At 48.4% G+C, this 15,416-nt stretch overlaps 1 protein-coding gene across 1 annotated transcript in view; it reads left to right on the top strand.

Annotated features, from left to right (window-relative positions):
* ALK (ALK receptor tyrosine kinase) overlaps positions 1-15,416 on the top strand; it is a 680,782-nt gene that overhangs the window by 369,577 nt on the left and 295,789 nt on the right. Inside the window, exon 4 of the mRNA XM_045978692.1 lies at positions 4,734-4,935. Coding sequence (XP_045834648.1) covers positions 4,734-4,935 — 202 coding nt within the window. The remainder of the gene's footprint in view (positions 1-4,733; positions 4,936-15,416) is intronic.

The raw sequence follows: 15,416 nt of genomic DNA, 5'->3' as shown, positions 1-15,416 counted from the left end.
TAAATACCTTCAGCCAGGAATTAGAAGTCCCGTAGGGTCTGCTCCCAACCCCACTGCCCTCCCCTTCTTTATACCCCAGCCTCGTGTTCAGCTGCCCCGCTGTGACCCAGTGCGCCTACGCACTTCCTACATTTATGCCTTTTCTCCTCTTCTCTCAGCTTCCACATGGCCGGTCTGCCAATATCTTTGTTTTTCTCTCCCTTTAAGACCTAGCTCAGAGGTCATCTGCTTTAGGAGTCTTCCCAAAGCCTCTGAAAGTGCTTCCCCTGTATGTGTTTTATGACTTTATAACCTCTCCTGCTGATGGCTGTTCTTCCTGGGACCTTGTCCCCCTATGCACCTGGAGTTCCAGAACTGTGTCTGGTTTGTGTCTGTGTCCCCAGGACAGAGCCAGTGCTTGGACGTTTGCTCAACATTGGCATCCAGTAAATAAAATTTGAGGGCAAGAAAGGGTGCGCAAAAGAGCCAGTGAAAAATGGATTCGGTCCAGCACCCGGCTGTCTGCCTTTCTCTCTTTTTCCTCCTCTGAGTGTCTAAGCCATGAAGCTTGGCCACAACACACCCTCCTCATATTTTAGGATAAGGGATATGGTAGGATAATGAGAAAGATACAAGGAAAAGAGCTCTGGTTAGAAATCCTGACACCTGGACTCTGGTCTGGAGTTTCATATCAAGATGTTGGACAAGTCATTTCCCCACTCTGACCTGCAGTCTGCTTCTCTAGGAAGGCGAGGGTTTCTTATTAGATGATCTTTCAGTCCTTTTTAATTCTGAGATTTTTATTCTATTTTTATTTATTTATTTATGTATTTATTTTTATTCTATATTTATTTATTATTTCTTCTACCTCTGTAATGAGAATATCTCCCCCATTGTAAAACAGGGTCATAATGTATATTATAGCATCCATATTCATCAGTGATATTGGTCTGAAATTCTCCTTTTTGGTAGGGTCTTTGCCTGGTTTGGGGATCAGGGTAATGCTGGCTTCATAAAAAGAGTCTGGAAGCTTTCCTTCTGCTTCAATTTTTTTGGAACAGCTTCAGGAGAATTGGTGTTATTTCTTCTTGGAAAGTTTGGTAGAATTCCCCAGGGAATCTGTCAGGTCCTGGGCTCTTGTTTTTTGGGAGGTTTTTGATCACTGCTTCAATCTCATTACTAGATATCGATCTATTCAGGTTGTCAATTTCTTCCTGGTTCAATTTTGGGAGTTTATACTTTTCCAGGAATGCATCCATTTCATCTAGGTTGCTTAGCTTATTGGCATATAACTGTTGGTAATAATTTCTGATGATTGTTTCTATTTCCTTGGTGTTAGTTGTGATCTCTCCCTTTTCATTCATAATTTTATTAATTTGGGCTTTCTCTCTTTTCTTTTGGATTAGTGTGGCCAATGGTTTATCGATCTTATTGATTCTTTCAAAAAACCAGCTTCTAGTTTCATTGATACGTTCTACTGTATCTCTCGTTTCTACCTCATTGATCTCTGCTCTAATCTTGATTATTTCCCTTCTTGCATGTGGAGTTGGTTTGATTTGTTGTTGATTCTCCAGTTCTTTAAGGTGTAGAGACAGCTGGTGTATTCTGGATTTTTCAGTTTTTTTGAGGGGGGCTTGGATGGCTATGTATTTCCCCCTTAGAACCGCCTTTGCTGTATCCCATAGGTTTTGGACCGAAGTGTCTTCATTCTCATTGGTTTCCATGAATTGTTTAAGTTCATCTTTGATCTCCTGGTTGATCCAAGCATTCTTTTTTTTTTTTTTAAAGATTTTATCTATTTATTCGACAGAGAGAGATCACAAGTAGGCAGAGAGGCAGGCAGAGAGAGAGAGAGAGAGAGAGAGAGAGAGGAGGAAGCAGGCTCCCCACCAAGGAGAGAGCCTGATGCGGGGCTCAATCCCAGGACCCTGGGATCATGACCTGAACCGAAGGCAGAGGCTTTAACCCTCTAAGCTGCCCAGGTGCCCCTGATCCAAGCATTCTTAAGCAAGGTGGTCTTTAGCTTCCAGGTGTTTGAGTTCCTTCCGAGCTTTTCCTTGTGATTGAGCTCCAGTTTCAAAGCATTGTGATCTGAGAATATGCAGGGAATAATGTCAGTCTTTTGGTATCGGTTGAGTCCTGCTTTGTGACCCAATATATGGTCTATTCTGGAGAAGGTTCCATGTGCACTTGAGAAGAATGAGTATTCTGTTGTTTTAGAGTGGAATGTTCTGTATATGTCTATGAGGTCCATCTGGTCCAATGTTTCATTCAATGCTCTTATTTCTTTATTAATTTTCTGCTTCGATGATCTGTCTATTTCTGAGAGAGGTGTATTAAGATCTCCTACTATTATTGTATTCTTATCAATATGACTCTTTATCTTGATTAATAGTTTTCTTATCTAATTGGGTGCTCCCATATTGGGGGTGTAGATATTTACAATTGTTAGATCATCTTGGTGGATAGTCCCTTTAAGAATTATGTAGTGTCCTTCTGTATCTCTGACTAGAGTCTTTAGTTTAAAATCTAATTTATCTGATATGAGAATCAATACCCCGGCCTTCTTTTGAGGCCCATTGGCATGAAAGATGCTTCTCCATCCCTTCACTTTCAGTCTGGGTGTATCCTTAGGTTCAAAATGGGTCTCTTGTAGACAACATACAGATGGGTCCTGTCGTTTTATCCAATCTGCAATCCTGTGTCGTTTTATGGGCGCATTTAGGCCATTCACATTGAGAGTGATTATTGAGAGAATGTATGGAGAGATAAAGAGTTTCCAAGACCGGCAAGGCTTAAAAGACTATGCAACCACCAAGCCGACACTGTAGTTAATATTAAGGGGGGTCCTATAAAAGAGAAAAAGTCCTAAGAATATCATTGAGCAGAAATATAGAAACAATCTACAGACAGAAAGACTTCAAAGGTAACATGATGTCAATAGTGTATATTATATATTGAGGTTTGTAGAACACTTTTCACTGGCCCATCTGCCACATCTGAAATATTCCAGCAATCACAGAGGTTTCAGTTTCCAGTGCTGACCCCAGGACCCCAGTCCCACTTAGATACAGTCTTGTGCCGACCTCATCCTGATGTTACCTGGAAGTCACATTTCTCTACTTCCAGAATTTTGCAAATCTCCAATTCCTGACATAATACCTTCTCCTTGAAGAACGGGTCCAGTAGGAATTCCATCTTTTCATCTGCATCACTCTCTGCCCCTGACTGCTAGTTCATTTCCCTACGTGGTGAATTGGGTTGTCTGTATAAAGAGACCAGTTCGAAGGGCTCTGCAGTGATTTCAGTAGGCGGCTGAGCACTCATTAGCTCATTCCCAGCCGAGGAGTTGGGGATCTTAGAATAGGCTTCCACTGCAAAAGAAGCAGTATCAAATGGCTCAAAACTTCAAGACAGAAGTATGGCAAATAAAATTAATGCATCAGAAGGAATGCCTGAATCAATAAAATGGTACTGTGCTTTTATGCTGACAGTAAGCCCCATGGATACAGGTTTCTTATAGATCACTTGGCCTGTGCTACTGGAATTAGGCTTGACTTGCCCCAGAGGGAAATTCTGCCACAGGCATGGCACCAGGGGGATTTGTAGGGCTTTCTTTGTGAAGACCAGTTACAGATTCACATGACTCATAGACTCAAGAGATGAAATGGATCTTAAGAGTTGATTGAGTTCGGCCAACCCTTTTCACCCTGTTTTATAAACAAGGAAACTGAAATCCAAGAAAGTTAATGCTTCACACAAGATCACCCAGCCAGTAACCAAAGCAGCAGGAGCCATGAATGTATGACCCAAATGCTGCCTCTCCAAGCCACCCACTTCTCAAGGGAAACCTTTAACTTGTCAGCACTATTTGCGATTGTAGAGCCAACCCATACATTCCTGAGAAACTCTGACTTGGCCATAAATTGAAGGCCAAGTTGGCTTGAAGGCAATATGGAGAACTCGGGTCAGCTTTTATTTGAAACTGTGGCCTGTCGGGTGGCCTGAGATGCCCCGGAGTGTGCCCTGGTTCATGGGGTGTGGAAACACCGTACATGGATGTTGGCAAGATGGCACTGATGTCCTTGCTCCACTCTTGGTGCATTTATGGAGTCAGTGACTGTTGAGGCCATCCATCTAGACCAGGATGTAAGTCCAGCAGAATGTCTTAGCACCTAGGTTAGGTTTCTGATGCTGGTTACTCTTTGGGGATTAGGTAATCCCCCATATTTTTCTCCAGTTTCCTGTGACACCTCATTAGTTGTGCCCATTATAGTCTGGCAAAGAATCTGTAGCTATCATCTCTACTTTGATGTAGAAGACAGTAGAAGTCAAATAATTGATGATTTAATAGGGTCTGTCCTCTCTACACACAACTGGGTAAAGCACTCTCTATGCTTATGTCGTGTGATCCTTACAACCACCCTTTGGAGTAGGTGTTTTCACTCCCATCTTGCAGATGAAGACCTGAGATGCAAGGACTTAGTGCTAGCAAGTTGGGGAGCTAAGGTCAGAACCTTAGTCTGCCTAACTATAAAGCCCAAGTCCTGAATTATCATTCTCTTGCCTCAGGCTTTGCTTTCCACAGAGATAATCTTAGAACGGGGAAGGATGGCTGGTGTATGTGAAGAAGGTGAGAAAGGCCTCCAGCATTACTGGCTTGGTGCTGTTGGTCTCTATATCCGGCCACAGAGATGCTGCTGGTCCTCCTCTCTGGACACACCTGCAAAGTCACCTTCTCTGTCTCTTGCCAGGCTCCTTCCTCCTCCTCAACACCTCTGAGAACTCCAAACACACCATCCTGAGCCCATGGATGAGGAGCAGCAGTGAGCACTGCAGGCTGGCTGTCTCCGTGCACAGGCATCTGCAGCCTTCTGGGAGGTACATCGCCCAGCTGCTGCCACACAACGAGCCTGGAAGAGAGATCCTCCTGGTCCCCACTCCGGGAAAGCATGGGTAAGTCCTTCCCCATGTCCAAAAGTGATTCTATAAAAGGCCATTTGGCTTTGGGCTGCAAATTTCCAGAGTCTGTGACATCTACTTAAAACTCACCATTGTCCTCTAATGGGCAGGATCCAGATTGAGTCATTACTGCTAATATTCCCAAGGTAGTATCTCAGGCACTGATCTGTGGGGCCCTCTGACCGCCCAGGCTGGTGGTCCTTCCAGAGGCCAGAAGACCAGCTGGCAGAGTGAGCATTTAATGAGCGGGTGTTAAAGATATTTATTTCCCAAAGTACAGATGGAGCCAAGAAGAAAACAGCCAAGGGGAGTGTTAAAAGGCCAAAATGAAAGTAATTTAATATGCTGGAAACTGGGTTTTACCAGCAGGACTTGGCAGGAAGGGAAAGAGCAAACTATTGGAGGCACCCAAGCAGGTGCGACAGGAGTGTGGGACCTCAGAGCAGAACTGGTCAGGGACGTCATAGCGGTATCAGTTCCGTGGAGACTGGGACAAGCTTTGTTCCAGAACCTCTAAGGCTTACAGAGTCTTGAAGTCACACCAGATGCCCATGTCAGTGAGCTCAATCTTCCAGGAGATGCTCGATTGCTTACTCAGCAATCCTCTGATCCTCTAGAAGTCGTGACGTTGGAAAGCAAACTTGAACCAGGGTGTATGTGTGCATACCTATGTTCCTTACTCCATAAGAATAAATACCATCATAAGACCCCAGATTTGAGGGGCCCACAATCTGAACACTTAATACAATCAACAAGGTTAGAGATCTTTCTTTGTGACATGTTTTCAGAAGAAAGACCTCAAATTTCTATCTAATCTTAGACTTAGCTTCTCTCTAAGAAGAAACCCTTCAGAAAAGTCCCATCCAAACAATGGCGTTACCCATTCTTCACCTCCATAGCGTGCTGGGTAAGGAGGGGAGATTGCCTGTGTACTGCCTTTCCAACAAAGCTCTATGGCCTCCTTACTAAGTTCTTGAAAGTCTCTGCCCTGCTCTCCTACTGCTGACCCACCTGTCTTTAGTTGTGCTTCAAAGAATTGCAAGCTGCTATGGTCCCAGCAGGATTGAAGCCTTGGCTTCAAGAAGGGTACTGTCCCTATACCTAAACTCTCCATCTTCTTGTCTCTGAAATACCTCACTGGGCTCTATGGGAGGGTCCCATTGCCAAGTGCTTCTTGTTTGATTCACCAGAAGTTTGGAATGTTGGGTGTCTGGGCTGCCCACTGTTTTGGATGAGCTGTCCTCTGGGCTAAACTTCCCTCCAGCATGGCCTTCCTTTCTTGTGAGAAGCCCAGGTGGTAAGGCTACCCACCTGTGTGCAAGGGGGGGTTGCTGGCCTCAGCCGCTGTGTTATCCTACAGGCATCGGCCCCGCCTCATGAGCTCTTTATTCTGACTTCTGCAGTCAGCCTCTTGCCCCACCGAACCCGGCAGAGACCCGACAGTGCTGCTCAGGCCTGCCGAGATTCACACCGTCAATCTGTTCAAGTGTGCGGTTGGGGACTGGGACCCATTGATGTCGCAGGAGGAAGTGAAGTTCAGAGTCTCCCTGAACTGCAGGCTGAGCATGTGCATGGGTGTGAAGGAAGGGTGCCAGAGGGATTTCAGTGCTTCCTGACTAGCAGAGCCTGGTCCCCTGGATAGCGTGGGCAGGAGACCAGAGCTCCTCTGTACCATTAGCCTTGGGAGCTTGCAAAGACATTTCCCATTTTTATCTTTCCGTGCTTGCAGCTACTCCATGAGTCACCATTTAACAGATGAGAAAACTGAGGCAGCGAGTGGAAATAGGAAGTGATATGGCCCAAAGTAGACTCCAGAATTTTCTCCCCTTTCCTCATTCCTGCACTTTCCAGGAAACACAGAGCCTCTCAGCAGGAATTCAGGCGAAAGAGTGGGGTCAGAAAAAAGGACATGGACAGTGATGGAATCTTGCAAAAAGAGGTGATCTAGTTTCTTTGGTGCATCCAGACAGATGAGCACAGGGGGCCTGTGCCCTTCACAGAGAGTGAGAATAAGGAGAGGAAGGCAGCACTGTGCGGGCAGGCCCTGAGGCCGCCATTGCTATCAGTCTCCAGATCTGTCCTCTTGGCCATTGTGTCGCATTCCCAAGGTGACTCTCCCATCGCCCGAGTTGCCCTGTCCCCTCAAGAGTGGGAGTTGAGGCAGGAGAGGGGAAGCGGGTGTGCTGGGGCAAGCCTGCTGACTTGATGGCTCTGCCTGGGGCTGCCCTCCATCTACAGGGGCTTCGCCTAGGGCTGGGCTCCATGCAACCCCGGGCAGAGATGCTCTCTCCCAGCCCTGGCAGAGCCATCTTGGAGCTTGAGGATGAGCAGGAATGATTCCAAACTGAAACTAAAGCTGCTGGGGCCAACCTCTCCACCTCGAGCAGAATCGATGGAGTGAGGGTAGAAGGCGGCAGCTGAAGGGGCAGGCCGGGATGCTCCACTGCCCCAGGCATCTTGGCAAACCGCAGGGCATGGGCACCCATCCAGTACCTCACAGGGCCCCCAGCATTTGCGTCAAGCTGGGTTGCTCAGCCTCTGCACTGTTGACATCTGGGACCAGAGAATTCCATTAGTGGGCGCTGTCCTGGGCCTGGCTCCCAGCTTCCCAGGCCTCTACCTACTTGATGCCAGGAGCACCTTCCCTGGTTACGGCAACAAAAGTGTCTCCAGACATTGCCAGTTGTCCCCTGTGAGGCAAAATTTCCCCCACTGAGAACCACGGAACTAGCTAGAACATTTTGGAGCTGGGAGGAACACCAAAATGCACCTGGTTCAACCTTGTCAATTCACAGGGATGGGGACTGAGGCCCGGGATGGGGAGGGGACTTGTTCCCTGTCATAGGATGCGTGTCAGTGTTGGTTGACCGGTGTTTTGAGCCTTATACTCACGTCTGTGTGCCAGCCTGGGTTACAAAGATGTATTAGGCCCAGTGTCTATGCTCGAGTAACTGTAACTACTACTGACACTTATTAACATTTTCTAGATGTGCTGACCAGTCAATGCTGTGCCCTTCATGTGCATTTTCATATTTAACACTCGATAACACGGTGACGCAGTTACCATTATTTTCTTCCATTTCACAGATGAGGAAATGCGGTGGGGTCAGATAACCTTCTCTGAGGCCACCAGCTAGATGGGGCGCAGGGGAGGGGTCTGAACCCAGCTGGTCTGGCTTCAGACTATTTTTGCCCATTGCTGGAAGAGCTCAGTTAGACCGTGGTGGTGAGGAAGAAAAACTAGTATGCTAGCAATTGATGCCTTGATTTGGGTCCCAGGGTCCCATTCAGCAGTCAGTTAGGGAATCGTGATTCACTGGGTACTTCCTATATGTTGGGGACCGCACCAATGCCAGAGATACAGAGGGCCAGCCTTTGATGGTCCCTAAGAGGATGTTCGTGAATGAGCTCTGTGACTTCAGGTAAATCCTACTCCCTACCAAGCCTCAGTTCCCCCATCTGTGAAATGGGGATGAAGATGGCAGCTTTGCTCCTGTGGTGCTGTGGGGTCAATGTAATAATGGGTTTTCCACACGAAGTAGGATGCAAACATGAGAGGCCATTATTTAATACCCTAGTCTGCTCTGTTCTGCCTAGAACTGGGCCTTAGAAAGGACGGAGACTCTGATAATGGGGTCAGGGCCCATCTCAAGAATCCTTTGGTTTTTAGATCTGGAGAAACATTTGCCTCCCTGAAGCTCACTCCCTTTAAGGTCAGAGATGACCCAACAACACAGTGCTCCACGTGGCAAGGGGAACAGGGTTAAATCTTGGTGGTGATGACAGTGAGGATAAAAACAGACAGAACTTGGTGACTCGGGGATTGCCGTTTGCAAAACAACATTCAGCGATCGTAGTAACACGGGAGGAGGCTGTCCTACACCGCTGGCCAAGGAAAGCTTGACTCATAGGAGTGGGCTGAGGAAAGAAAAGCCTGAGGCCACTGAGTTCTTCAGAAACCAAGTCGTGAGCACGAGGTGCCATGCCGGGGGAGCAGCAGCCTGCCCGGAGATGCTGGAGGCAAGGGAAGGCAGTCGGGGAGGCCCAGCAGCTGCTCCCTTCCTTGTCGCCTAGAAAACAGCCACATGCACACGGTCTCCTGAATCATGGGGCATGAGCCACCATGTCTGCCAAGACAGCCTGGCTTTGGCCAGGGTCCCCCAGGAGGCACACAGTGATGAGTGCCCGGTCTGCTCATCTGCTTTCATCTCTCCTGCCAGAATAGCCTCAGGAGCAAGGAAGTGGAGAAAAGCTCTGTCCAACAGCCCGGCCCTGCTGGCCCCAGAATCCAGCAGGCCTGGGGTGTCTTAACTAGAAGTCAGAGATCATGAAGTCCCCATGCACTGGATGAATTTGATGATCCCTCTTTAAAGGGGCGAGCTCTGAGATGGTGTGAGGACAGTGGTCTGCACTGTGCCGGCTGTAGCAGTGTGTACTTGGCACACGTGAGATGCTTCACTGGATGGTTTCCAGCGCCTCGGATCCGTGGGGTCGGCCGCCTCCCATCGATAGGTGTTGGGAATATGCAGCTGAGGATGGCATGGCCCTGGCTTTCCGGGAGCAATCTGTCCAGTAAGGAAATCTCAGCATGTGCTTGGGAGACGGCTTTAAATGGGGTACCAGAAAGAGTCGGAAGCTGAGCTGAGCTCCTGCGTTGCCCTGCCTTTCTGCAGAGAAAGATTTCAAAGAAGGAGCAAGCGGCAGCCATCAGCGGTGGGAACTCGGCGCCCTTCTAGGCTCAGGACCACAAACTCAGGGGCTGGGGATTGGGGGGGTCTGTACGAGTGCCTTCACCCCTCCCTCTCAGACACCCACAAGTCTTACTTCCTCTCCAAGCATGCGGCTTTCTCCTGCATCCCCCGGTGTCTGGGGACTTGATTATGTGTGACCAGAACTACAGTGTGTGGAGGGAAGAATTGGGCCCTGAGGGGAGAGAAGTTGCCAATCATTTGAATTACTAATACTTGAAAAGATGCCTTAAACCTAAAGGATTTGGTGAGACTTGAGCTTGAGCCAAGAGAAGCTGTCAGGGCCGTTGCATAGCACAAACAAGGTTCTTTCCAGATGGGGGCAGAGAAATAAGGTTCCCCTCAGCACAGAGCTTCACCATTCTGCAGGATCTTTTTAACCCCTACCCTCAGAGGAGGCGTTAGTTCTTTCTCTGTCGGTGTCCTGATGGGGGGAGAAGCCAAGGTCCAGAGGCATGACATGATATGATGGACAAAGGGCACGCTGCTGGCCACGCCAGGACCCGCGCCCATGTCTGCCCTCCAGAGCCCGCCCTCCTGTACTCCCATCTGTCTATCTTCTGGCTGAACAGCTGCATCAAGAAATCCTCAAACTGGGGCGCCTGGGTGGCTCAGTTGTTAAGCATCTGCCTTCGGCTCAGGTCATGATCCCAGGGTCCTGGGATCGAGCCCCACATTGGGCTTCCTGCTCAGCAGGAAGCCTGCTTCTCCCTCTCCCACTCCCCCTGCTTGTGTTCCCTTTCTCTCCGTGTCTCTGTCTGTAAAATAAATAAATAAAATCTTAAAAAAAAAAAATCCTCAAACTCATTGCCCTTGGTTTAAACTCTGCAGCCACCCCCACCCCCCACTGGGTGAAGAAAAACCCATGTCCGTGCTGGGTACCCACAAGGCTGCCATGTGTATTTAAACCCATCAGTCTGACCAAAGATCCTAGCTTTCAAAACGAGAACCGTCCTATGGGACACCTGCCCACGTAATTGAATCCAAAGCAGTATTTACTTGTGGGCACCGAGGCGCCATGTCAGTCCCAGCAACCCTACCCATTTGCAGCTCCTCCTGGCCTCAGTTTCTCACCGTCCAAACTGGAGATTCCCCCTGTAGTCTGTCCCCTTCCACATCCTGCCATGGCAGCCTCCTCACCTCAGGGGACTACGGAGGGCTGAGCTGGCAGGCAATGATTTTCTGCACACCAGGGTCCCCAGTCTGGCTCACAGGACAGTTACCCCTCCTGACACAGAGACCCTCTGCTGCCCACGTACAGAACGGCGAATTGTCCTGTAAAAAGACCGGCTGGTCTCAGCAGGCTGAACGGGGTTTCGGCTCCGGGCAGGGCCACGTGGAAAGATGCCACGAAGCATTTGCTTCTGAAAAGGTGCCCAACTGCCGAGCTGTCGGCCCAGGGCCGTGGGCAGGCCTGGCCATCGTGGGGCAAGCGGGGGCCCACGGCATTCAGCGTGCTTCAGCCAAAGTTCTCCATCCTGCCTACGTGATAAACGGTATCAGGGATAAAAAAGGTGATCATTTATTGAAATTGATGCCCTCGAGTGGCAATGTCACAATGATTTAATTTCAGGCCCAGCATTTTCTCCTTTTCAAAGTCATTCAGATTGTCGGCTTTTTCTTTTTCCCCTTGGTCTGAATAACACACTAATAAATATACAATAAGGGCTTTAATGTCTGGGTGATTTACACTAAAAAGAGAGAGCCATTCAGAGGCTTTAAAGATAATTTTTAAAAGCCTTAAAACTCACATCCAGGCTTGTCAGGGGCCTACTTCCAGGGCACCTGCCCCCCAGGAATAGTCATGCAGGTTGGTGTTCTCTGAGCGCTGGCAGGAGCCGTGGGTGTTACATGTGCATGAAGGTCGCTCCCTCCCGCTGTGTGAGTGTAGGCAAGTTTGTGAATCTCTAGGAGCCTCAGCTTTCCTATCTGTAAAATGGTAATAATGGGCACGCCTCATGAGGTTGGCGTGAGGATTAAGCTTGATGACAGGCAGAGCGGGTGCTGATAGTGCTTCATCCCCACCCCCCAGGCTGTCCCTCAAAGGGGTCCAAGGCCGGCCTTCCTCCAGGCTGCTCTGGGCTATGTGGAGGTGGGCACAAGAATAGCCAAGGTTAGCAATTTCTGTTCTCAGAGTGACTGCTTGTGTTCCCCTAACGTGGGCCCCCAAATACCAGTCCCGCTGGCTATGCCCAGAGGCACCAGCTCTCTCATCCCTGTGAGTAGTATTACTGAAGCAACGACTAAAATGCTAGTCCTCTCGAGAACACCTGGACTTGGAGCCATTAGTATGATAGGCTTCAAGCCTTGGGGGTACAAATCAGAACCGCACCTGCTACAGAATCTGTATGACTTAGTCCCATGCACAGTGATTCTGATTTTATTTGTCTTGAGAAGAGGCATGAGCATCAATATTTCTAGAAAGGGGCACAAGGGATTTTGGCATACATCAGCAATTAAGAGTCATGGCTAACACTTCAGCTTCAGTTGGTTGATCACATATGCTAGTAACTTTCTATGATCATTCACTACACACTGAAGACAGAAGTTAAAAAGAAAGCTTGGAGAAGCAAGTTGCACTTGTGTGCAGGGTAGAAAGTCCTATTTTCTTCTCTGGCCTGGTCCTGCCTGTGTGATCCCCATCTGGAGCAACTGGGTGAACTCAAGGCCTTGTATGGGACTGCTCTCCACCAGTGGGTCTATGAAAGAAATATCTGTGATTCTCTCTCCAGAATTACTGTGGCTTTCAAGGCCATAGGAGACTAAGAAGAATATTGAATGGACTAGAGAGAGCTGGATTTTTCAGAGTCAGATAGAGTCTCCATCCATTCATCTGTCTGTCTGTCCATCCACCCACCCACCCAACCATTCATCCATCTGTCCACATCCATCCACCCATCTGTCCATCTGTCCATCAACTATCCACATCATCCATCCATCCATCTGTCCATCTATCCATCAACTAACCACATCATCCATCCATCCATCCATCCATCCATCCATCCATCCATCCATCCATCTACCATCCACATCCATCCATCCACTGTCTATATCCCTCCATCCCTCTGTCCATCTGTCCATCCACTATCCACATCATCCATCCATCCATCCACCCACCCACTATCGGTCCATCTCTGTTTTTCAAAATGTCATGTGTTGACTCTCATCTAGGTCCCAGGTTAATAGCAGATCTGTGACAGTCCTTTTTGTTCTCAGGAGATAGATACTATGCTTTTAATACTCACAGCAAATCTCTGTACAGTGCATGTTCAGGTTACCAGGTGTATCAGCCACCATCAGTCCATCAATTCATTTCGTCTTCACTCTGATCTATGTCATATATATTACTATCCTCATTTTATAGGTGAGTAAACAGAATCTCAGAGAAGTTCAATGATTTTCCCTTAGTCCTAGGTAACACACAGGGAAGCACTTATCTTTGGGGCCTTTTCTTTTTTTTGTGGGGTGGGGGTTCCTGTTGTTTGCACAAGGAGGCCTTATAGTTGAACTCTGGTGTCATGTTTGGCTCTGAGGAGATGGACACCTGTTCTCATCCAGTCAGGAAAAGCTCTTCTCCAGAAGACTCAACTGATACTTGGTCATCTGATTCTGAGCCACAAACCCTGGAGGCAGAAACCTCAGGCTTACATATCTTCTTAATCCTCGCAGTGCCTGGCCCAGCACCTAGCACACAGTAAGTGTTCTTTGTTAGGTGAATGGACACCAGATCAATTTATGGTAGTCTATGATGCAACTCTTCTTAAACCTGAGCTCTGAGTCTAAAACATAAAGCCCAGTCGGGGATCACAGAAGGGTCTCCAATGAAAAGATGAAAAGTATTTTCTACCCACCCCTAGCCCACACCCAGGGAGACATGTCTAATCCTCCCTGGGGCTCAGGAAGCAGCTGTCAGAGTGCACCTCAACTGTGAAGGTTGCCACTAAGTACAAAGGACAATTCCTCTCCTGGCAGGTACAACTTTTACTCACGATTGCTTTCATTGATGGGCGTCAAGAAAAATAAATGAAAAGACCATCGGCTTCTGCCAGTTTTGACCTTCGAGATTTGACAGCCCAAGGCTTGTAGTAGGGCTCTTTTGAGCTGGTTGCCTTCCTTTTCCCACTCTGCCCTGGATATTTGATGGATTGAACACTAGGAAGATTAGAGAATTGTGAATACTTGTAACCCCTTGGCTTGTCAGAATGGCATCTTGGAAAATCCCAAAATGATAAATATCTGTTGTATACAAAAAGAAGTCAAAAGGCATAAAAACAATCACTTCTCATCTAAGAAGTGTTTATTGAGCCTCACCTTTTCCCAGTGGGGAGGGAGATACTAAAAATTGGTGGAGGAATTTAGGCGATGGACCCCTAGTGTCAAGGAATTCACTCATCCATTCCCTCATGCGTTCCATCAACAAACGTTTATGAGTTTTACTCTGTCCCAAATGCTGGCTGGACTCTGACGGCTCATCCTGCCTTCAAGGGGCTCACAGCGAGGTTTGGTGGTGGATAACAAGGGACAGCTGTGATGCTGTGAGGACAGGGCTGTAATGGGTTTGCACACAGGCTGTGTACAAAGGGGTGTGGAGGAATGTATGCTGGGTGGCTTGTAGGCAAGCTGGCACAGAGAAGACAACTTGAGCTGGCTTTCAAGGAAAGAGGGGTATAGTCAGAGGGAAAATGAGATGAAGGCTTGCCACGCACAGAGGGACCGTGTGCGAGGGCCTGGCAGCTGGAAAAGTAGGTGATGCTGGGGCTACGTCATCCTGAACCCCCGCCCCCATCTGGTCTCTCAGGGCGCTCACACTTTATCCATACATACGTACGTGCCACCAGCGTATGTAGCCACAGTACCCGTCCCTACCGAGGCAGTCTCCAAACACAAGTCTCATCCCTGCCCTCCCTCCCTCACCTCCAGCAAAGATCCTGCTACAAGTGCTCCAAGGATCTCGCCCTGACTCTGGGCTCTTCTCTGACTTTCTCTCCCTCTGCGGTAGTGTCTTCCTCCCCACAGAGGACTCCACTTTCCTACAGACAATCTCTGTGAGCAGCTGATTTCTACCCCAGCACATTTCCATCCTCGCAGTACTGAAGAGGAAGAGGAGTGTCTGGGTGCGTTCGGGCTGCTCTAACACAGTACCCCTGCCTGGCGGACTCACAAACAACAGAATAAATTTGTCACGGTGGTTCAGACTGGAAGTCCCAGACAGGGTGCTGACTCAGCTATGTGCTGGGAGGACCCTCTTCCGGATTCCTAGCTGGCACTTTGTCACTGTGACATGGTGAGAGGGGCAGGGAGCTCTCTGGAGCCCTTTTTATAAGACCGCTAATCCCATATGTGAGGGCTTCCCCCTCATGACTCAACACCTCCAATGACCTCGCCTCCTAATGCCATCACTGTGGGGGTTCGGGTTCAACCCGTGAATTGGGGGGAGGGAAGACACATTCAGACCACAGCAAGGAGACAGGAATAGTTACTGGGTGCTCACTGTGTGGTGCCAAGTGTTGGTCGGAGAGCCTTCCATGTGTTGTTTCATGGGATGGCATGCTCCGCCACTCGAGGAGGGAGGCCGTTTTATTACCTGCATTCTATGGTGAAGAAGCTGCATCTCAGTGAGGTTAAGTAACCTTCCCAGAGTCACACAGTTGGAAGGGAACAAACAAGATTTGAAGCCAGGCAGACTAGCCCCACAGTCCACATTCCTACTCACTATGCTCTAGGCCT

Source organism: Meles meles, chromosome 15 (assembly GCF_922984935.1).
Source record: "Meles meles chromosome 15, mMelMel3.1 paternal haplotype, whole genome shotgun sequence".
Classification (NCBI taxonomy): Eukaryota; Metazoa; Chordata; class Mammalia; order Carnivora; family Mustelidae; genus Meles; species Meles meles.
Note: the sequence above shows the minus strand (reverse complement) of the source record. Positions and strands in the feature narration are given on the sequence as shown.